At 37.5% G+C, this 25,103-nt stretch overlaps 2 protein-coding genes across 2 annotated transcripts; one reads left to right on the forward strand and one right to left on the reverse strand.

Moving 5' to 3' along the window:
- Positions 1-9,277: 9,277 nt before the first annotated feature.
- On the reverse strand, positions 9,278-12,588 carry LOC110752531 ((R)-mandelonitrile lyase 1-like). Its single transcript, XM_088250405.1, has 5 exons — positions 12,406-12,588; positions 11,599-11,729; positions 10,729-11,388; positions 9,720-10,563; positions 9,278-9,615 (listed from the first exon to the last, which is right to left on the reverse strand). Exons 2-5 carry the CDS (start codon positions 11,696-11,698, stop codon positions 9,558-9,560), a joined length of 1,662 nt encoding a protein of 553 aa, XP_088106531.1. The 5' UTR covers positions 11,699-11,729; positions 12,406-12,588; the 3' UTR covers positions 9,278-9,557.
- A 180-nt stretch (positions 12,589-12,768) lies between these two features.
- Positions 12,769-23,338, forward strand: LOC148297208 (uncharacterized). The gene is made up of 3 exons (XM_088254530.1): positions 12,769-12,848; positions 15,963-18,805; positions 21,318-23,338. Exons 1-3 carry the CDS (start codon positions 12,769-12,771, stop codon positions 23,336-23,338), a joined length of 4,944 nt encoding a protein of 1,647 aa, XP_088110656.1.
- Positions 23,339-25,103: the final 1,765 nt, after the last annotated feature.

A 25,103-nucleotide genomic window follows, 5' to 3' on the forward strand; every position in this document is an offset into this window, starting at 1 on the left:
ATTCACTATCTTATGTTCCCGTGTGGTACATTTATCACTCAGATAGCATATCACTGAAGTTCTCATGCTTCATGGACAATCTTCAAGTGTACTTCATAGATCAACCTATACTATAAACTCAAAACGGTTCACAAATATAAGGCATGCCTGACCTGAAATATAGAGATATTTATTTATACAAGAAATTTATGATAAATCATAGTTTTAATCTTTATCACAAAATACGATTTTTTAGAATACATTACATAAAGTATTCACCTTGATAATGAGGACCCTCTTTGCAAGCCAATCTATCCACGAATCTCCACCAACACACTCTACTCTCTTTCTATCTCTCTCTCTCTCTCTCTATATCTCTTTCTATCTCTCTCTCTCTCTATATCTCTTTCTTTCTCTTTCTTTCTTATTTCTTATGTCATAAACCACAAGGTGCTGGTCCTATTTATAGTGGTATAGTGATAGGATGAACTTCAAAACTTATGTGATAAGAACATCCAAGCTTATTGCAAGTTTATGCAAATGATAAATATGTCTTATGTAATAAAAATATTTAAGTTTACTCAAGAGAAAATTATCTTATATGGGCGTTCAAATTAATGCATTCTCATACTATATATATATATATATATAGGTGAATGGTATATGTATCTTGATTTTGCAATAATAGGTAAATCACATGTATTTACATTTCAATAATAGGTAAATTATAGATAATAGAAATATTATTATTCAAAAAGAATTATAAGATACTCAGACCCAAGAAGAGAAAAAATGAATTAATAGATACAGTAGGGATTCGTGCAATATAAAACAAAATAATAGATACGCTGTTTTTTAATTTTTTAGTAAAAGCAATAGCCTAAACTAGAAGGGAAGGAGATTTCTCACACACACAAATGATGTCATGGGGTTCAAACATGGGCGGTGTTTGCCATGAGCAAAGTGAGCGACCGCACATGGCCTTACTTTGAAAGGGGTCCTACATTAAATATTAATTTACATTAATATGTTGTTGTTGCTTAAGAATGATATTAATTTAATAATATTAATATTCACTTTTCATTTGTCTTTCAGTACAAAAAAGGAAAGTTGGGTCCCACAATAAATATTATTTTATTGTTGTGAGTTTATTATATTGGTATCGATTGTTTTGGCTTCTCCTATATTAATAGGATAATATTAATTTTGATTTTCTTATTCCTATTTAATATTGATTTTCAATGTTGCCCAAGCATTTGTGGACTTGGCATCCAGCGAATGCTCCTATGCCTAATGCCCGTGTTTAGATTAGTGGCTAGGATAGTTTTGTTATTGTTGTGTGTGGTGTTTTCTTCGTTCTCCCCTTAACTGATCTTTGATTCTCCACTTGTCTCAAGGACTATGTTTTCATAGGACGTTTCTTTGTCAATGTTGGGATGATACGACGTGTTTGGGGGCTTTTTTATTTATTTTCTTTCTTGTCCTGTTTGAGGGGTTAGTCTCTTCTTTGTGTTGTTTCTTGCAGATTTCTTTTCTTTCATCGCCAATTGCTATTGGAGGTGGTTGAAGATGGTGTGCTTAGTGGTTGTTTTCTTTCTTCTTGGCGTATTATGTTCTCTGTCGGATGTTCTCACTATCTTGTGGCTGTGCAAAGGACTATGATTTCATAGCAGGACCCTTTTGACAATTGGATTGTGTTCTCGTCGAAGGTCTATGTGTCAGTTTGTTGTTTTATTTTATCTTGCTCTAGCATTGGTTTTGTGTGACTGTTTCAGACTCTTTTGTTAGTCTATGACATGTGTGGTACTCTTTCCTCCCCTGAGGTTTGTCCCTCAAGAAGGTTTTAACGAGGCCACTGTTTCGTGTCGTTCTATGTATGCTACTTTGATTTTATGAATGAGTTTCATTTCTAAACAAATGTTGCCCAATATAAAGAGGCCTCCAACACACAACTTTGTATATAATTTTTTTTTAGTACTACTAAATGAACCCTAAAATTAACCGAGTACATAAGTACACCCTAATATTATAATCAAAATGTAAAATTAACTAAATACACCCTATTTCACTACCAAAAATACCCCTGACACACCCTAATACACTCTATCACACAACACCCTAATACCAATCCTAAACCAGGTTACTATTTTTTTTTATAAAGAAGGTTACTATTACTTTACGATCATTGGTTGCATCCTGAATTCCAGCCACGCCATTATCCACATTACCATTTATATTTGTTTCTGTTGATTCCTGAAAAAGCTCTCTTATAAGTTTATATCCTCTCCATCTGACAATGTTTGTAAGATCATTCCTATTAACTATTTTGGACAAAATAGATGAGTCGAACTTACTGCTTTACTTGTTAATGAATATATGTGTTATATATTTATATGAAATATATATAATATTAAAGTTAAACATCCCGTTGCTTCTAAGGCCAAAATTTCTTGAAAGAAAAGAAAAAATATGGCAACAAGCAATCATCAATTGATAAGTGAAACTTTGTAGAAAGTTCTCGGAAAAGTAACTATTGAATTTTACAGATAAACCCTAATCAAGCAAATTAAATGAAATTCTAGTAAAAATACAAAAACAAAAACCAAATATTATCAGAAAAAGTAATGGAAGAACCTTTCGTCCTGCAATTGCGCCTCCGTTAGTGCTCACTGTGTTGTTTGTCGTGGGCACCACGCAATATGAAAACTTCTCTACATTTGATTAGGGTTGAATATGGTGAGTAGGGTGCACTTATTAAAATTATATTCTTTTTTCACAATTCAATATATCTTTTTTGGTCATTTTATATTAGGATAAATTAGTAATTCAATAAATAGTTTGGTAGTAGGGTGTACTTAGTTAATTTTAGGGTTCATTTAGCAGCACTTTTTTTTTTCCAGGGGCATGTATCTTAATTTTGTTTTCAAGCTTCAACCATTCAACTCTCTCTCTCTCTCTCTCTCTCAAATTCTTAGAGTTTGTTTTTCCTATATTTTGTATTTTTTTTTCTTGGTTATTGGTAATTAGTACTTTGATGATCACAAGATTTTGATTATATAGTTTGATTCCTTTTTATAATTTTTCGTTGAAGACTTTATTTTAGGAAGCCCTCTTGTTATTTTGGCATAGGGCCCCTAAAATCTCAGAGTCGCCGATGTTCAAACCTAAGACCTCTTATCTGCAAGTCAAGGCCCTTTTTCACTGGGCTAGACCCCATTGACAATAGATATGCTATTTTTATTAAATCACGATAATAGGTAAATTTTATGAATCGATAATATAGGTGGATTCTTTTCCGCAAAAACTAATAGGTTATATATCGTCCAAATATATATATATACACACTAGATATGCTATTTTTATTAAATCACAAAATTGGTACATTGTTATTCAAAAAAAGTAAAAATAACGTATCCAAATCTTAGAATAGTGGTAGGGGTGTTAAATTTTAGAAGAGAAATTTTATTGCAACTGGTTTAAAGGAAATTAATTGATTTTAATAAAAGTAGTACAAGGATCTTTGAAGATATTAAGGGAATTATTGCAAGGATAACAGATTCTTCCAGTAAGACACGTCGACCGAGAAGCGGATGGTTGCTGACGATCTGGTGCTAATTGGTGATGCTAAACATAATAGTTTGCAAACTTCTTGTTGTTTGTGTCGTTGTAACTCTTGTATGATAGTAGGAATTTAGGGATCCTCAGAGGTTTTTTGTAAATTTATTTCTCATTTTCATAAAAGAAAAAAGACTATTAAAGCATAACTTTTTCCTATTTTAAATATTATATAAGGAAAAAGGAAAAAACATACCTAACAAGGCCCTAAAGTTATGCCAATTTAAATATATTCAAATCAATATATTCTAGACTTAAATTGCTAAAGCACCCCTTGAAATTATGGTCAAATCTCACATTGCCCCACAAAACTTAGAGTGACCTACTTTGCTACATTGACAGATGTTTTGGATCTCACTTAGCCCCTACCGTCAAGTCCGTCAAAAAATCTGTTAAAAATGCTCTTGTGGCACAAATGGCCCCACCGTATCAGTGAAATGTATGCCACATAAGTGTCCTGTGTAGAAAAAACATTTGAAAAATAAACTTAAAACTAAAAATTTAAGTAAAAAATAAAAAAACCCAAGACCCACCCACGGAACCTCAATAGTCACCACAACCACCCCACCCCTAGTGGTGGCAATCCCCTATTCTCTGCATAGTAGTTGAGCTGGAGATAGAGCAACCCCTAATTTTCCTGAGTGGTGGATTTCTGGGTGAACATTTATGGTGTCTCATCTTGGTTGCTTGACTAGTCAAAATTTTCATATATTCTTGTCTTGCTCAAATGGATGTTTACACACTATTCACCATAGTTGTTGCTAGCACTCGGGATGCCTAAATTGACGGATCCTTCTGAGTGCCTACGTTGTCACATAGTTTTCTTCTAGGTGTGTAGGTTTTGACATTCATATGTTGTGAATTTGTGGTTAGATTGCATGTTCATAGGTCTAAGCCTAGTTGTTGACTAGTCATACTGTTACTAAGATTATCTAGTCATTTGTGTCATCTGTCCGATTAGAGTTTTGATTTACCCATTTCACCTAAGTACCAATTTCACTATTGCTGGCTGATAACATTGAATGATGGAACTGATTATGTTAACAAAATCACAAGTGATATCAGTTTATTCTTTGAACTCATTTCAATGTCTTATATATGTATTTGAATTTCTTCATGGAAGTTGCCATGTCTTATGCTAGACACTGAGTCTGTATCCTATATCTAGTAAGCGTATATTACCTGCTCATATTGATCTACATGATTGGGTAGCTAATGTAACTTTTAGTTCAAACGCCTAAAGTTTGAGTAGATATAGGCCCAATTTGGGATTGGTGTCACTTCTAAAAAAAAGTTGCTTATGCTATGCTTTGAAAATAATTAGCTGTAAAGTAAAGTAGCTCCATGTTTGGTAAATTTTATTTTTAAAGTGTTGTTAGTACAAAAAGCAGTGTCAAAACCATTTGGTAAATTATAATATAAAACTATTGTAACTGTGAATAATGACTAAAATATACATGGTGTTGAAAGTGTTATGTGCTAATCATGTGGTGGTAGTAGTGGTGGTGGTGGGGTAGGGGTGGGGGTGAAAGAGATAGAGGTGAAGGTGATGGTGGTGTTGAAGGTGGAGCTGGTGGTTGTGGTAGTGGTGGTGGTGTGGATGGCGGTTGTGGAGGTGGAGGTAGAGTTGGTGGTGGCGACAGTAGTGTGGTGGAGGAGGTGGTGGAGTTGGATGTGGAAGTGGAGGTGGTGTCATTTTTAAAAATGAATGATGGTAATTTGGGAATTAACAAAATTCATTAAAGGCTCATCTCTGCTTCTTTTGAAAGCAGCTTTGAAAAGTAACCCAGAGCTTGATTTTAAAAGCTGCTGTCAAAAGGCCATTGTTTTTAAAATAATCAGGATATTGTAACATCCCGACCCAAAGTTATATTAATTTTGAATAATTTTGAATTAAATAAAAAGTTTACATGTGAAATTACGATTTTGCCTCAGGGGTAGGGGTAAAATGGTCACTTTTTGTTTCGGAGAGATTTTGGGGCAACGAGTGGTATTTTACGTAGTTCATACCGAGACGAGTCCATAGAGATGTGGTAGGCTTGAATTGGAGTTGTAACGAAGAAGATACGATCAAAATACCTCTAGTGGCAAAATCGTAAATAACTCAAAGTTGGATTTTTAAATTCTGAACTCACTCTCTCTCTCTCTCTCTCTCTCTCTCTCTCTCTCTCCCTGCGAACCCCAACAACCCCCCTCTGCAAATCCCCCAATCACCGATACAGTCTGCCGTAGCTTGCACCACCGGCACCAACCGGACCTGCCGACGCGTTCCAACCATCCCCGCCCCGGAAACCGCCGCCAGTCACTGGGAAAATGCGAGAAACAACCGATTTTTCGCATTTACTCTCTCCTCTCGATCTCAGCCATCCGGCCGCCAATTCCGACGAGTAAGGTACGGATTTTCATCTACTCTTCGAGTCCTAGCTGATGATTGGGTAGGATTGGAACGATTTCTAGCCTAGGTAGATCAAATCACGAGTCAAAGCTTGGCCGGTTTTTGGATTGAAATTCCGGCCACATCCGGCCATTTTTCGGGATAGGTTCAAGAACAAAAGTGGCTCCAAATGGTGTCATTTACCAAGGGTAGGAATCTTGGCCGGCGCTTGTGGAGGCGCATGGGTACTGTAGCTGAGTCACATTGCCTTTCTATGCGATCTCCAAGTTTCCACGAGCGCATAGGTGTGCTCGGATTTCAATTCGGATGTCGTTTGGTCATCGAACGGAGTTATGCCTATTGTGCGTTACTCGGGTTCAATATGTTCAGACCGTTGGATCGGGTTCAAATTCTTATAGGTTGATCTAGGTACCCCTAGGATCATATAGGAATTCGCGGATCGTGAATTAAAGGCCCGGATGTTCTGATTCAGTAACTTGAAGTTTGCGATAACCGTCCGATCATGCGATCGTGAGAAATCCGACCGTTCGATTCGGACCAAACTCGCATGACATGTTTTCTAAACCAAGTGGAACCCATAGGAACTCTCGGATTGTGAAACGGAGGTCGTGGGCCCCGAGGGCCCAGGTAACCCAGTTCGGGAAGTTTGACTGCCCGGTTGACTGAACGTCTTTCGAGGCTTTTCCATCATCCTAAACACATAGTCAGACCCTAGAATACCTTGTTTTGCATGCACACACCGGGAACTTGGGGAAATTATTGTTTGAATTATAAATTCCGTTTCCCAACGCCTTTATATTAATTAAATATTCATATCTTGAAATAGGTTCACAGGCCGCTCGCTCGCAGCTGGCAGGACCCTCCCCGGGTCAGTTATCGTGGGATTATTTGTGAGTGTACATTTATTTAAATATGCATTATTTTCAATGAATGAAAGAATATGCATGGATTATATATATATAGACGTACGTTTATATACTTCCAGAAGAATTAAGAGAATGAAGGTATTGAAGTTGGAGGAAGATGAAGGCTTTGGTGAATCGTTGCAACTGATAATAAAAGCTTAGAATTATATATATATTATTTGAAATATTTAATTGGGAATTTGATTGAAATTTGAGATTTGAGAGTCTAAATTTCTTGAGGATGAACGGTGTAGATTGTCAAGTTATTTGTGAAATAAATTCTGGATATTATATATATAGTTACACTATGCTAAGTACCATACCTCAATTATAGGATTACTCATACGTGGCGTTGGAAATTTCCAACGTGTTGGAAGATATATGGTTATAGGTCTCACACGTGGCGTTGGATTATTCCAGCGTGTGAGACCCTATTATTTGTACGAATCATTACGCGTGGCGTGGAAGAATTCCGACGTGTGATGATGTAGTCTGCGCGCGTAGGACTTAGTTTTGAGCCACACGTGGCATTGGAAATTTTCCAGCATATGTGCTATCGAGTTTATCCCCCGGTTGGATGGTACCAAAGGAGTGTATTAAATATTATTTACTTGTATATGTATATATATATATATATATATATATATATATATATATATATATATATATATATATATGTATACATATAAATATACTCAATTTCTTACTTCGTTTTAAGGTGCTTATATATATATATATACTTACGTACTTGTATGTTTATGATTATGGTGAATAAGAAATGCAAAGAACGATATGATATTTTAAAGTTTTGATGACGAAGGATCGTGCGTATTTCCGGGAAGAGGAAATATAGTGCTTGGTTTATAATCAAATTAAAAGTTTGAATTCCTGCATGTTTTGTGCTTTATTTTAAATGGTGGGGATATTATGTTGTTTTGAAATTTTAAATTCAACCTTTGTTTTTGTCCACTCACATGTTTTTTTGTTTTGCGCCCCACAGACAGTAGTTGCTCCAGGAGAGTCGCGGAATCCACTCTCGAAGTTGTCAAGTCGTGTACCTCTGTAATATGGGTCTTAAACTCTATATGTTATTAAACTACTTGTTGTAGTAATTCACATTTAGATGCTCTGTTATCGCCCGTGCTAGGGTGTATGTGTGAGGCCAGAGGCCATACTTGTTGACTGTTGAATGTTAACTGCATGATGCTGGTCAAGTACTGTATGTGATTACTTCGCAGGTTGAAATTTTTGGGTTTGTCCAAATAACAAAGGAGACTCTACCGAAATTTCGGCAGATGTCTCGATGTTTAAAATGTGGGCCCGACATCTAGTGATGCTGGAAAAGAGGAGAGTCGTCCCGGATTCCGAGGATATTCGGACGGGTCCTGTCAGATATTTTATTTTTACCAAACACCTTAAACTGCTTAACTTTAAAGTGAAGCAGGTTTTTGGCCAAAACAAAAAAGCAATGCCAAACAGGGACATAGTGCTTCATCTTTTTGTACATAAATGGAAATTAATTGTTGCATTTTGTTGTCATTTATAGCTGTCATTATAGTCTTGAAGATGCTAGAAATGCACTTTACTGTATTATTATTATATATCTTTCTCCAAAAATATGCTTGCATTGTGTACTCTTTCCAAGTTCATCAATTAGGTTTTTGTGTGTTAGGGGTACTTAGTTCCTTTTGGTCACTTTTATGATTTTTTTGTTTAGTATGGCAAATTTATTCATTAATGGAATTTTCCGGTGATGAAGTAAACGGCATTGACCCTTTTTAGGTGGATATTTGCCAACTATGCAGTTTCTTTTGGTTTTGATTAACTTTCTGCCAATTATCTACCAATTATCTATATCTCTTAAGTTTGTAACAATTTACACCAAAATAATTTATATCTTTTAAAGAAAGCTGGTGATGAATTATATTCATATTTGGAGTTGTGGTTTGCTTGAGAATGACTTTTGATGAAATTTCTGAAAATAAATATATGAACATGTTTGAAAGCGTACGCAACACCAATTGGAACAGTCGATTAGTGAAAAGCAATGTACACAAAGCATCCAGACAACGTCGTCTATGAACCCATGAATCACAGTACAAACAAAGACACGACAGTGGAACACCGTTGTCTAAACAGTAAACTGTCGTCTAAGATCCATTTAGACAACAAATAATAACTGAATTCACCTTCTAGAGTTTAACTAGACGAAGAAAATAGTATGTTTCAATCCATTTAAATTCACATGGAGAATAGTTTTTTACTCTAGAATCGTCGTCTGATAAACGATTAACAGACGACGGTGAAAAACTGTCATCTGACGCCTTGTAACAAACAGCGTACATTGTTGTCTATGACTTTTTTGTTCTAGTGCATGTTGAACTAGAAGAACTGCAGCTTTTTAATTAATTTGAGATATCAAACGATACGAGTACATATAATGTGCCTTAGCTTTTTTTACATGAATTTATTGATTGCGAAAACGGAAAGCAAATACACAAGCACTGCATGTGGTTTTATTAATAACATTCAACCCATTGCATCACTAATTAAACATTAACCACCCAGGAGACCTGCCATTCCAACATTAAAGAAATCTTTTTTTCTTTGTTTCTTTTTTAAACGACAATAAAGAAACATTAGATTTAAGGTTGAATGCTGAATTATGAACTGCATCCCTTGCAAGCTGATCTTTCTTTCAACATCTTAAGGCCAGCATACCTGCCCAAAAATTCAAGGGAAAAACAACGGCAACATATCAGAGTTTCATTCAAATAGATGGTTAGATAATTTCTTGCGGTTGTATTTAAGTGTACAGAGCATACCTGCCCAACATCATGAGGGTGGCTTGAGGATTGGTCCCTGGTGACATATTAAATGTAGAGCCATCAACAACACGTAATGCATTGATCCCCATGACTCGCAAATCTCCATCCACCACCTTTCCTATTAGGCATCCCCCATGATAGTGCCAAAATGTGGCTGTAGTTTCTCGACAAAATCTTTCAAAGGATGCGTTATCTGTTTGATTCATTGGTAAAGGTAGTCCAAAAAAGTTGAAACCTTCTACACCCGGCAAATCTTGAGTCTTAAATGGTTTCAATGAGTTTGTTCTTAATAAATCGCCAATCTTCCTTGTGCCACTAACACAGCGAGCAAGATCCAGCGGATGTGCATAGTAGTTGAAGCGGACATTTGGACCAACTTTGACATCAGATGATGATTGCAATGTAAGAGAACCATAGGACGAGGGTCCTGGAAATTTGCCTACAATATGTCCGAAAGTTGAATTTATTTTTATGCGAATAGATGGATGAGGAAAAAGACTAAAGGGCGTGGAAGAAAATGGCGGGCCGGCGAGGGTCTCTATGTAGAAATCCTTTGTGATACCAACAGTCTGTCCACCAGAGGGAACCAGTGGCGATGGGGGCAAAATTGTAATGTAATATCGAGGATTATCACGCATAAACTGCCCAATGTTAGGCTCATGGTGAACAACTGGGATTTTGATAGATGAAAGGTACGACTTTGGGCCAACACCACTAAGTAGCAGAAGTTGAGGGCTTCCAATTGCCCCGGCACTCAATATAACTTCTCCGTTTCCACGCACAAATGCCTTATGTGACTTCCCGTGAGAATCACTGTACACGATTCCTCTAGCAGACAAACCTGCATGAGAAAATAGATAGTAGTTATTATCTATCCGAAGATATCAGTTAGCTCTTCATTTAGTAGCATTTTTTCTTGTCAATATTCGAAGAGGTTATATATGTTCCAATACCCAGCCGACGTTAGTACATCGAAAAGTAAAAGATGCAAATATATGCAACATACTTGATGCATTGGAAGAGAATATGATCCTTTCTACTGTGGCATGAACTGCAACTCGCATGTTCTTTGGGTCTGCTCGATTAAGCAATTCCGCAGCTCCATGTCTCCTTCCCTCGTTGTCAAAAATTGAACCGGTGACCTTAGTTCCTGGAATGTGATTCAGATTAAATCCATTGTTTGGACCAATACCAGCCTCCAGCAAACCTTGTTTCACAACAGAATTCCAACGTGACACATTCGGCAGGAAAACAATACTGTTTTCAATCCATTCATATGCCCTTTTAACCAAATCCATGTCCCATTCAATTCCTGATTCTGCATAAAATTCCTTTTCGGCTCTAGAGTAAACACCAATATTGAGCATGCTTGACCCACCTAGGACCCTGCCTCTTACATTGGCCACACCTTCTTCTGATGTGAACCTTTCAGCTGGCGTCTTCCCATTATCTTCTAGAGTAAGAGTTGTAAGAATCCCATCATGATGCAAAACACTTGGATACGCAGTTGGGACACTTCCCTTTTCGAGAAGGAGCACCGAGTAGTTTACTGATAAAGTCGCCGCCAAAGGGCAGCCTGCGGTGCCCCCTCCAACTACAATATAGTCATATACTTCTTCTGATGGTAGATCTGTGGCATTATACACAAATTTCATGTAGCTGAAATCTGCAAAATATGAACAAATGGAAGTAACTCAATTATGTAAGGAGAATGTTTGTTATGATACGTTTTTTACCATAATATTTTCTTCATTTTTCATAGAGCTTTAATAAAAACAATAATAAGGTTATAATTGAACACTAAGCCTTTTGTCAAATTTTTCTTTCATGTCATTATTGTTTCCAACAACGAACTTTTAATGAGGTAGTGATTTACCATGATCAGATGGGGTGGCGAATGAGTGAACGTCAGTCTGAGGATAGAAGACAGACAGGTAGAAAAGAAATAATATAACACTATTTCTTGACTTTTCCATGTTTTTTTTAGCCAGAAAGACCTTTTTTCTCCTGAAAAATAAAAATAAAAAACAGTTTCGTGATAGAACAAATTAATACAATGCAGCGGTGTGACAATCTGATTTTAATTGGTGCTAGTTTGTCAAACTGGATTAGATACATAATTTTCAAAACAAACATGATTGGATTGGATGGTGGATTTTCTTGTGAGAATTCCAATCGAATCCATACAAATTCAATCAAATCTAGTTAGTTTCATTTTTTTTTCTTTCTCCCTTGCAGGTATTTGAAATTCAAAAAGTTATGAAACATTTTCAGTCATATGAAATGTTGAATATATTATAGAATCAATTTTCTTTAGCATTTAAATTGTCTTATACATTTACGTTTAGTCATGGCCTAGTGTAGAAACTCCGAACCCAGTGCGTGAAAATAAAAAAGTAAAATAAAGAAAAATACTAAAATAGCTTTTCTCTCTTATGAAAATAACTCTAAAATCTTACAAGTGTGTCCTAAATAAATAAAGTTCTATCCCTCTCATCGAATTCAACCTTAGCTAGTTTAGTTGTTGTGTGTTGCCCACTAATACATCTAAAAATAATAATTAAAAAAAGTGAGGGATGAGCAAACCAACGCTCAATCATGAGTAGATTGTGTAATGTGTCAGTTAAGCAATGTCAATTGATGATAGAGAAAACTTCATTTGAAAATGTAAGTTATGATTTACCTTGGATCAAATTAATACTTTCGGTTTATATGGCCACGATCTTCTCAGGCACAATGGCATGGACTTTGCACAAATCTTCGAGGCCTTCTTACATACATATAAAGGCCAAGGAGGTCTAAATCACAGAAATGGAGTTTGCTTTTGATATCAAGGACTCTGAGTCCTTCTTTTATCCATGGCTACAACTTAGGCACATTTGAAGATGTGGCCGGTGCCTAAATATTAGTTATAGTTGGTATTTAGATGACAAGTACTTAGTTCTATTAGAGATGACAGATATGTAGTTCCATATCAGCCAGAAATATAGTGGTCCATATATATGCACCGGACTAAAGAAACGAAACAGCAAAAAGAAAAAGAAAAATGGCGGGGGCATGGAACAAAACTCGCATTGACAGCACAAATGAAATGTGCAAGTTGAAAGGAAACTGCTATTTAAAGCGGTTGGTGGTGTCGTGTGGCCACTTCCTTATTAAATCAAAGCTGATAACTTGTGTTTGTGCTGTAATTTTCACTTTTATGCTCGAGTCAGTTGTGGCGATTTGATAAGATTTGATAAGGAGTCACATGGGATTAAATAGGAGTTATTTTGCAATCACAGGAGTTATTTTGCAATCACATGAGTTATTTTGCAAATTAGCCCATACTGCTCCCGAAAGAATACCTATGGTAAAAAAGATAAACCCTAGACTAATAATACGAAAACATCACTGATCCAATTGTTGAATCAATTGATATCTAGAGGATTTTGAGGTTGCTCGTAGTTTACAAGAGATGCTTACTTCTAAATTTGATCGTATTAAAGCTCGCCAAGAAGTACTTGCCCACCACCCGCAAGCAACCCTCCACACCCAGACCCAGACCCATTACCCTGATAAGTCCATAAATATACTCATTTATGTACTCTTTTTACTTAGGTTTTGTAGAAAAATTAGATTTAAAAAGGGCTTATTACTTCACTTTTCTGATTTTCAGCTTTTCTGCGCTCTTAGAAGGTTTTTAAGGGAAAATCAACTTTTCGGAGGAATTTTAGTGCAAGGTCAATTGGAGATGAAAGCTAACACCTTGAAGTTCAATCTGTGATTTTTCCAGAATTTTCTACCAAGCCAATTGGTACAGTATTACAAGTAAAGTTAGCCCACGGGCAGACAGGACAGTTTCGTACATGTTACGTGAATATGAAGAAACGGAAGCTTTCCCGAATTTTCCAAGTTACGTGCTATATATGGTTGGAAAGATAAGACATTTATCTTTCTAAAATATATTTTTCCTGATTTTTCTAGAAGGCCGAAGATCCCCAAATCGTGTGACAATTGGGCTGAGCTGTATTTCCCTGTGGAGTTAAGAATTGTGATCTTTACTTTCCTATTTGGATTCCTTGTTTACCAAGACTTCTTGGACGACTTTTCAGTAAATTTTAGGGTTTAGGACTTTGATTTAAGTCATATAAAAGGCCAGCCAAGGCCCCATACAGAGGATTTGTTGTGAATTAATGACTAACTCACTGCCCTTAAAAATCTTGTTGTTGATGGACTTTAGACAAAGAACTCAATGATGGATGAGTCTTACACACACACACACAGAAATTAACCAAGCACAAATGACACAAGTGTTTATAGAGGTTCAGCAAATTGCCTACATCCTCTTTGGTGATCACCTTGAGAAATTTCACTAATGAAGATAGGTTACAACTTTGGTTTACAAAAGGAAACCCCCTTAGAACACTACCCTCACAATCTGTTTCTCTCACACCCTTGCTCAACACCTTGATACACTTAGAGAACTCTCTTGCTCTCCCCTTGGCTTTTCTGAAACTCTCACAGAAAAAACTAAGCTTCTGCTTCAGCCACTTCCTAATTATCCAACTTGTTTTCTCCTCTTGTGTTATCTTACTTCATCCCATTACCTACACAAGCCAATGGACAAGAGATAGGATATCTGATTGTCCTCCACGTTCTTTCCTTTTAGTCACCACTTAGACTAAGGGTCAGATCAAGTAGGTAATACAATCCCACTCAGCCACCTCCATTAAACCAGAAAATGGAGAGGAGATTATTCAAAATAAGATAACCAATTAGCCATGAGTGCTCTCCCAACTATCCAGCAGGTAGTCAACCCTCTTTTACCTCAGAAGTGACCCATTAAGCACCTGCAACCTTGTGGAAAGCGATAGCCCTTGAAAAGATAGTTGAAAATACGTAAGCAAAACATCACAGCACGACTGGGATGACCGGTCGCCAGAAGTTTTCCCTCCAGACTTTGAATCTGCTCTAGGACGACCGGTCGCAAATGTCACGCGACCGGTCGCTTGTGCTTCCTGCGACCGGTCGCAAAGAACTGGCGACCGGTCGCTCGTTGATGTTACTCCAGACTTCGAATCTGCTTCAAAACGACCGGTCGCAAATGTCCTGCGACCGGTCGCTTTTAGACAGATTCAAAATCATCCTTTGAGCGCCAAAACACACTTGTATCCTTTAGGTGAGCCATTTTTCCAACATGATTCACGTCCGAAGGAGATCAACCGCGCAAGAGGAAAAAGCTGCCAGCGAGTTCTTTCTTTTCCTTTCTTCTTTTAATTTTCAGTTCTTATGTATTTATTTTTGAGTTCATCCCAGAACATGAGTAACTAATTTCTTGTTAGTTAGGGCTTAATCTTGAAGCCCTAAACATGATTTCAATTCTATAAACAAGTTTGAATGGATTTTTCAGTTTCTACAAGCGGGATGATTTCAGTTTCTCGATGTTATGTGAATTCTGATATTTTGTTTCTTTGAGTAGCTATCTTTGAAGCATGTATCGGAATTAAATTGTTGTAGAACATATGTCAATTTCCATATTGAATGTGTTCTTGTTTGCAACGAATAATTGGGTTAAGAACTAGTTATGAGAAATCGATTTTTGAATTCCTAATAACAAATGCCATGTTTTAGGGTTTTTGTGACACTCATATTCTCTTTGATCTTAATGGATTCTTGATTGTTAAATTGAGTAAATGCCATACTGGATTTCAATTAAGAATACACGTATTGATGTAAATGCCATACACTTTACATACACTTAAGAGAGAATCATACAACTCGAGTCAAATGCCATGATCTTGTTGTGAGTGTCGTCATCATATGCTTGCTAGAAATTGATTATCTATTGTTGTTTATGGATTGATTGATTGTTTGGAGGTGGATAGTGAGTCCTAGCTATTGTTCTTGATTGATTTTAAACTAATTTCTCTTAAACTCTAATTTAAATTCTGTTTTGTTTTCTTTTATTTACAAAATCAAATCAAAACCCCCTTGGTGTTGGCGTGTGTGTGGAAGTCCTTGTGATTTCAATCTTTATTTTGTTTTCGTGTTTAATTGTGTTCTAGTTTTCTTTGTGTGACATTGATAAACATCTCTTTAGATTACAATCTCTATGGGAATGACCCTTGCTTGCTTACTATACTATCATTTGATTTGTGCACTTGCAAGGTTTTAATATTGTTGTTAAAAATTACCAACAAGTTTTTGGCGCCGTTGCCGGGGATTGTTTATCTAATTAAGTTTTGTTTTCAATTTCAGGTATATGCTGGGACGTCGTTCGCAAGGTTACAAGCTTATACCATACGACCCTGAACTAGAGAACACACTTCGTTATCTCCGTCGAGATAAAGATACGCAAGCTACACTTCCAATCAAGATGGGAGACGAGTTGGCACTCAACAACCTCACCCGACCTTTGAAAGATTTCACGGTTCCTAAAGCATTGGACCAGCCGTCATGTATTGCGTATCCAGCCACTACAACCACCTTTGAGATCAAGAGTGGCACCATTCACCTTTTGCCACAATTCTATGGCAAGCCTGGGGATGATCCTCACATACATATCAAGGATTTCTTTGCCGTGTGCGCGACTATGCACAATGGAGGGATTAGTGATGAGGCAATCAGATTGCGTTTGTTTCCATTCTCACTTAAGGAACGAGCCAAGGAGTGGCTCTATTCTTTACCTAGTGCATCTATCACTACATGGACAGCATTGGCTTCCAAGTTCCTTGCAAAGTTCTTTCCAGCTCAAAAGACAAACCGTATTAGGGAGATCATAGGAGTGCAGCAACTAGATGGAGAATCATTTCATGAGTATTGGGATCGGTTTCAGAGACTCCTAGCTTCATGCCCTCATCACCAAATTGAAGATTGGCTACTTATGCAATACTTTTATGAGGGATTACTCGATTCGGAGAGGATGATGGTTGATGCTACTAGTGGAGGAGGCTTGATGAACAAGAGTGCTACTAAAGCTAAGGAGATGTTTGAGAACATTGCAGCAAACTCTCAACAATTTAATTATCGGAGAGCTCCCCCAAAGAAAGCAGGTGTTTATGAGGTAAGTGCTAGTGATATTGGTCCTCAAATAGCTAATTTGACTAACCTTGTTAAGCAGTTAATCCCTCAAGCACAAGTGTGTGCTGTATGTGCTAATCCCGGACATCCTACGGAGTCTTGTCCAAGTTTGTATGGTGATGGAGAAGAGATGGCTCAAGCACACTATATGCAGCAACAAAAGCCAAGAAACGATCCATTTTCTAACACCTATAATCCGGGATGGCGGCAACACCCTAACTTTGGATGGAAGAACAACCAAAACATGCAAACAACCCCGGTTCAACAAAATCAGTTTGTTCCTCAACAAAATGCACCACCACCACCTCCTAGGCAAGGTAAGTCTTTAGAAGAGTTAGTTAATTCTTTGGCATTAAGCACTCAAGGTTTTATGCAGGAAACAAGGCAAACACATACACAAATGTCTACAGCAATCAAGAGCCTTGAAAACCAAGTTGGACAAATTGCAGCCTCCTTGAGTCAAAGAGAGCCAGGACAGTTTCCAAGCCAAGTAATTCCAAATCCTAATGGAGGCCATGAAACCGCAAAGGCGATTACTCTTCGAAGTGGAAAAGAGGTGGGAAAGGATGACAATGAGGAGAGAAATTCAACCAAAACAGTGGCTGCCCCCTCTCCCAAGCTTATGGTTCCAAGTGACAACTCTAAGGTAAGTTCTCTTGTTAATCATTCGATTACTTCAAAGATTCCTTTTCCTCGTAGGTTTTTGAATTCAAAGAAGGAGCAAGTTTCAAAGGATATCCTAGAGACTTTCCGAAAAGTGCAAGTGAACATTCCCTTGCTCGATGCGATCCAACAAATTCCAAGCTATGCAAAATTCCTCAAAGATCTTTGTACAAATAAAACGAAGTTCAAGGAGCATGAAACCGTGGCCTTAAGTGAAGAAGTTTCAGCCGTGCTATTGCGTAAATTGCCTCCTAAACTAAAGGATCCAGGGAGTTTTACTATACCTTGTCTCATTGGAAATCAAAGGTTTGAACAAGCTTTATTAGACTTAGGTGCTTCAATTAATTTGATGCCTTTTTCTGTTTTTGAATCTTTAAATTTAGGTGAGCTTAAGAAGACTTCCGTGAGCATACAATTGGCTGATCGATCAATCAAGTATCCTAAGGGAGTGTTGGAAGATGTTTTGGTCAAGGTGAATGAGCTAATATTTCCAGCCGACTTTCTAGTGCTCGAGATGGAGGAAGTTCCTATTCCTAGAAAAGACCTTCCATTGATTCTAGGACGTCCATTCATGAGAACAGCAAGGACAAAAATCGATGTGTATGAAGGCACTCTCACAATGGCATTCGATGAGGAAACCGTGGAGTTTAAGGTATTTGATGCTTTAAAATATCCTAATGATGATCATGCTTGTTTTTCCATAGATGTACTTGAGCAGGTGGTACAAGAAACGTTTAATGCATCACAAGGAGAGACGCCATTGGAGAGGGCACTCATCCAAAGCCCCAAAACTGTGAATAAAGAAGGGAACACAGCTGTACTTGAAGCCGTGAATATGCTTGAGGCCTTGCCTCCCCAAAGAGGTAAGTCTAACTCTATTTTTGAGCCTCTTCCGTTATCTACTAATAAGCTTGTTCCCTCTATTGTGAAAGCACCACAGGTTGAGCTCAAACCCCTTCCAAAGAACTTGAAATATGCATATTTAGGCGATGAAAAGACGCTACCTGTAATCATTGCTTCTAATTTGAGTGCATCTGAAGAAGACAAACTAATTAGAGTTCTAAGGGAGCACAAGACTGCCCTAGGTTGGACCATTGCAGACATCAAAGGTATAAGCCCTACAAAGTGCATGCATAGGATCCTTTTGGAAGGAGAATCTAAACCTACAAGGGAAGCCCAAAGGAGGCTGAATCCGGTGATGAAAGAAGTTGTTAAGAAGGAAGTTTTGAAGCTTTTGGACGTGGGAATTATATACCCCATTTCGGATAGCAAGTGGGTGAGTCCCGTCCAAGTTGTTCCCAAGAAATCCGGAATTACCGTTGTGAAGAATGAAGACAATGAGTTGGTGCCTCAAAGAATTCAAACGGGTTGGAGAGTATGCATAGATTATAGAAAGCTCAATGCCACAACACGTAAGGATCACTTTCCGTTACCATTTATTGATCAAATGCTTGAGCGTCTTGCAGGTCATAGTCATTATTGCTTCTTGGATGGATACTCTGGATACAATCAAATTGCCATTGCTCCGGAAGATCAAGAAAAGACCACCTTCACCTGTCCATTTGGTACGTGTTGTTAATAATATGTTAACTCGCAATTGTACGGGGCAATTAGTAGTATAGCAAGACAAGTACGAGGTCGTACCCACGAAGACTGAGAAGTTCAAATTAGTTATGTACTTTAGATTACCAAATTCAAGAAGTTAGGAAGTTAAATCTAAAACAGAATTTAAAGCAAGAGTGAGTTTGAAAACAAATGCAGCAAGATTAAAATGAACTTTGAAGTGAGAATGCTTGTGATTATAGAAAGAAATGAACAAACTGAAATTGCAACGGAAAGCAAGTAAACAAAAGTAACAAAGGGTGGTTTTGAAGGTTAAAACACAGGTTTGGAGACTAGGGCATTCGATTCACCATAACAATTCAATTCTGGGTTATAAAGATTCAAGTAACAAGTCTAATTCAGATTCAAAGATTGATTCTAGCTAAAGTATGATTAAGCCATGGTGTGTGGTCATAACCTTGTGTTCCTAATTCCCTAATTTGATCATTTGTTGTCTAACCTAAAATTAAGCATTAGGAACCCATTAAGCATAGAAGAACATTTTAAACAACCAAGTATGTATCTAATCCCTGTTGTCGAATGTCCATACATACTCTTCCTATTCATAGTTCAATTCGAATTAAAGCATGGTGTATACTCTTAATTCAAACCAATATAGTTAACAAACAAGTTCTAATGGTGATCAATCATTCAAACAAGCATGTTAACTTATAAGCATAATGAATAAGAACATGAATCATGAATCAAACTTGAAACTCCAAACTTATAAACCCAGAATATTCATGTTAGGTTACATCGAAGCCCTAGTTATGGATTTAGCTACTCATAATGGAAAAGAGACTTGAACAGAAATGAGAAAACATAATGAATGCAATAAGAGTAGAAAAACCCTTTTTCTGAAGTTCTTGTGGTGTCCAAGGCTTCTCCAAGTGCTTCTCCTCTTCTAATGCTTCTCCAAGAGCTTCCCCACTTCTAGAAAGATGTATGAAGGATATGGAGGTGATTTGGGATGAGTTTGAGTGAGTGGTGATGGCTAACGAAGATGAAATTCGTAGGGAAATGGAAGAGAAGTTTGCTGGAGTTGTTTTGGTGATTGTTGGAGTGTTTGGGATTGTGAGAGTGTTTGAGGATGGTTGGAGTGAATTGTGGGGGTTGTGAATCTCAGGATTTGTTGTGTCTTGAATGTGGAATGGATGTGGTATTTATAGGGAGAGGGGAGTGATAAATCTGAATTCAATATGGCTAATGCATACAACACTTGCATTATAAAAGATGAATTGGTTGATGCACTTCACTAATGCATACAACACTTGCATTATAAAATCTGAATTGGTTGATGCACTTCACCAATAAATCCCACCAGCAGCCCTAGCTCATCTTCATGTCACCATGACCAAGCTTCCAACCAGCTACAATAGCTCATGCCTAGCTCACCATGACCAAGCTTCCAACCAGCTCATCCTCATGTCAGCATGACCAGCAACTTCTTGGGCTTACGAATTGGGCTAGGCTGAATCAAATGAAGACTTTAAGATGTCCATTGTGAAGTTCAGAATGTGTATGATCCAACCACACAAGTATTGGCCCAATCCAAGCTCGGAGGAGGAAGTTAAGGCCGAAACAAATTGCTAACTCGTTTTGCTCGCTGACAAAAATCCATCCTGAGCATGGTTCAGTGTTTGCTAGGTTACGGACTCCAGAGTTATTCAATGGGGCTGACTTTTGGATATGTTATAGTACACACCCATTGGAACAACTTTCATGAAGAATGCGGCCTCATCCGAGCTGTGTAGGTTGCTGAAAAAGATCTTGCAATGTGACCCACGAAACTGGACTGTAGGAAAAATGAGTTTGTCTTTAAGCTCTTCTTCCATTCATCCAAATTAGGCCTTAACATGCTTGAATTGCATGAATTATGCTCTCTTGCTCTATTGGCCTACAAAACACACAAATAGAGGCAAATAACTCAGAATTATAGGAAACTAAGCAAAAGAAGTAAGTAAATTGGGCATGTATATGTATGAAATTATGAGCTTAACAGTACGTTTGCTTATAGGCGTATGCCTTTTGGTTTATGTAACGCACCTGCTACTTTTCAACGTTGCATGATGTCAATTTTTTCTGATATGGTGGAGGAGATAATCGAGGTATTTATGGATGATTTTTCTGTTTTTGGTGATTCATTTGATATTTGTCTTCACAACCTTTCTTTAGTGTTGAAAAGGTGTCAGGAATGCAATTTAGTGCTCAACTGGGAGAAGTGCCACTTCATGGTACAGCAGGGTATTGTCTTGGGTCACATTATCTCTTGTAGGGGAATTGAAGTGGACAAGGCAAAAATCGACATTGTGAGAAGCTTGCAGCCCCCCAAAACCGTGAAGGAGATTAGGTCATTCCTAGGACATGCAGGGTTCTATAGGCGTTTCATCAAGGACTTTTCAAAGATATCAAGGCCCCTATGTCGGTTGCTTGGCAAAGATGTGGAATTTGAGTTTAATGAAGAGTGCTTGGCTGCATTTAACAAGCTTAAGGAGCTTTTGACATCTGCCCCTATCATGCAACCTCCAGATTGGAATTTTCCCTTTGAGTTGATGTGTGACGCCTCGGATTATGCAGTGGGGGCCGTGCTTGGACAAAGAGTGCACAACGTACCACATGCCATCTATTATGCTTCCCGGACTTTGAATGATGCTCAGTTGAATTATTCAACTACGGAAAAGGAGTTGCTTGCTGTTATTTTTGCTTTAGAGAAATTTAGATCATATCTTATTGGCACTAAGGTAATTGTATTCTCTAATCATGCAGTACTTAGGTACCTCCTCCACAAGAAGGACGCCAAGCCGCGACTGATTAGGTGGACTCTCTTGCTTCAAGAATTTGATTTGGTGATTAGAGACAAGAAAGGGAGTGAAAACGTGGTGGCTGACCATTTGAGTAGGCTGGTGCACGGATCCAATGAAGAACAGGACGTGCTTCCTCTACGTGAAAGTTTCCCCGATGAGCAACTCTTCACCTTCGAAGCCAAGGACCCTTGGTACGCTGACATTATCAATTACAAGGCTTCAAAACTGATTCCGGAGGATCTCACTCGAGCTCAAAAGGATAAGCTTGTGAAAACAAGTAAGTATTATGTTTGGGACGATCCAAACTTATGGAAATATTGTCCAGATCAGATTGTTAGAAGGTGCGTGTCCAAATCTGAATTTAATTCTATACTTGCCTTTTGTCATTCATCTGCATGTGGTGGACATTTTGGTACTAAGAAAACAGCCCTTAAAGTATTGCAATGTGGTTTTTATTGGCCTAGCTTGTTCAAAGATGCATTTACTTATTGTTCCACATGTGATAGATGTCAAAGAACCGGTAACATTAGCTCTAGGAATCAAATGCCTTTAACGCCTATCCTTATTGTTGAAATATTTGATGTGTGGGGAATTGATTTTATGGGACCATTCCCTTCATCTTATGGCTTTATTTACATCCTTCTTGCTGTTGACTATGTCTCTAAATGGGTGGAAGCAATTCCTACCCGGACTAATGATTCAAAAGTTGTTTTGAGCTTTGTGAAGGACCACATCTTTTCTAGGTTTGGAACACCAAGAGCCATTATCAGCGATGGAGGCAGCCACTTTTGTAATAGGTCATTTGAGGCACTTTTAAAGCGGTATGGAATTACACATAGGGTCTCAACACCTTATCATCCCCAAACAAGTGGACAAGTGGAGATTAGTAACCGAGAAATCAAGCAAATCTTGGAGAAAACCGTGAGCCCTACAAGGAAGGATTGGAGCTTGAGACTTAATGATGCATTATGGGCATATAGGACAGCCTACAAAACCCCCATTGGTATGACTCCTTTTCGTTTGGTTTATGGTAAAGCATGTCACCTTCCGGTTGAACTTGAACATAGAGCATTTTGGGCAATCAAGAAATTCAATTTCGATATGAAAGAGGCTGGAGATGCAAGGCGACTCCAATTGAATGAATTGGATGAGATGAGGAATGATGCCTATGAGAGTGCACGAATTTACAAGGAAAAGACTAAGGCATTTCATGACAAAGCAATTCAAAGGAAGACCTTTGAAATAGGACAGAAAGTCTTGCTCTTCAATTCACGTCTCCGGCTATTCCCAGGTAAGTTACGTTCTAGATGGTACGGTCCTTTTGTTGTTACTAATGTTTTCCCTCATGGTGCAGTTGAGATTGAAAATGACAAGACGGGAAACATATTTAAAGTGAATGGACATCGCTTGAAGCCATACTATGAATCTTTTGAGTTGGGAAAAGAGAGCATGCACATGGATGCACCACCCCCATCTATTGTTTAATCATCTAAAGAACCGCGTCTGGCTGAAGGCTTTAAACTTAGCGCTTCTTGGGAGGCAACCCAAGCATTCTTAACTTTTGTTTTTAGTTTATGTGTGATTTCTCGTATAATTTTCATATTTTTGTTTTTGTTAAGTTTTGCATCATCAAATAATGGATTTTGTGTTCCAAAGAAAAAAATTCACATTTTGTTAGCCCTAGAATGTTTGCAGCACATTTCAGATGTGTTACAGAAGTTTTTTTGGTCATTGGTTGAGTTTAAATGCCAGAAAATAGAAAAATAGCTTTTATGTTCTTATTTTGGTCAAAACTAGAATTTCTGCCTAAATTATTTTTTGCTGTTTTTCAGGTCAATCTGATGCCACCAACATGTTTAGAATAGTTCTTCTGATGTTTTGGACCAGGTTTGGGGGTCTCCGGTGGCCTACATTATGTTTTAGGACGATTTGAAGCTCAAAAAAGGACCTAAAACACAAAAAAAGGCAGCTGCTGTTTTGCCCAGAATTTGAAGATTTTTCGTCACCAAAGAGGTTTTAGCGACGGTGTTCATCGGATTTTTCGTCACCAAAGAGGTTTTAGCAGCGGTGTTCATCAGATTTTTCATTGCTAAAAGTCAAATTTCCAGATTTTTATGATTCCATATCCAGCTCAATTTTGTTCCAATTTCATCGCATTCCGAGACTTTTAGGAGCTATTACGGGTCCGTTGACATTCCAAGAAGCAAGTTGTGGGTGTTTAAGTTCATCACATTGTCCATCCTCTCTCACTTCGACATATTCTATGCTTTGCTCAACCACACCTACACAAACCTGGGAAGTTCTCACACTCTCTCTCTCTCTCTTTAATTAATTTTGCATGACTTAGTTTTCTTTGTTTTAAACATTGAGGACAATGTTTGTTTTAAGTTGTGGGTGATTGAGTTCTTTGGTTTCATAACGTATGCAGCAGTCCTCTGTCTTTGTTTCCAATTCTGTTCTTGTCTGCTTCTGTTTTTGTAATTTGGCTCGCGCTGCGTTCTTTGTTTTTTCATTCTGAATCCAACCATATAAAGAACGTGAAGTTTGGCCAAGTATTTTGTGAGATACGTGTAATTCTTTGCGCCTGGGTCAGAACTGCAGTTTGTTTATTGATTTTCAATTCCTTTCAACTTTCGGTTTTTATTTAATTAGTTTTTATTTTGTTGTTTTGTTTTGTTTTCCTCTATATAATAAAAACAAAAACAAAAACAAAAAAATCTGAAAAATGTCATAAAACCCAAAAATATTTTCTTTTACTTTGAGTGTTGTTTTGATTTGTTTGTGGTAGTCACTTCCCAATTCTATGATGAGATTGAATTTTATTTGCAATTAACTTTCAAGAAATGTTGAGCATGACAATAATTCTTTACATTATCTTTGTGTTAGCCTTATTTTTGTGATTAGACTTTGGAAATCCTTATGCACACAGCCACATTAATATGATGTTCGATTGGGGAGTTCACATGATTTAAATTCCCAAATAAGGGTGTAGACTTATATAACCCTTATCATGTGAGCTTTTGAGCCTATGCTTTTCTTTCTTGAGTGTTATATACTATTCGATAATTTTCTTGTCTACAAGTCGTTGTGATCTCATTATTCTTTGTTTTGGTCAAGTACTTGAGGATGTTTAAATTGTTTGCTATAACTACTTTCATGATCTATTTGAGGCATACTTCGTGAACCACATGGATTCTTGGAAGTGATATAGGCCTTGTTTCTTTCGTTTGAGCCCTTCTAGCCAACCCGT

The sequence above is a fragment of the Prunus avium genome, chromosome 1 (assembly GCF_965620075.1).
Source record: "Prunus avium chromosome 1, drPruAviu1.hap1.1, whole genome shotgun sequence".
In the NCBI taxonomy this organism is placed as follows: Eukaryota; Viridiplantae; Streptophyta; class Magnoliopsida; order Rosales; family Rosaceae; genus Prunus; species Prunus avium.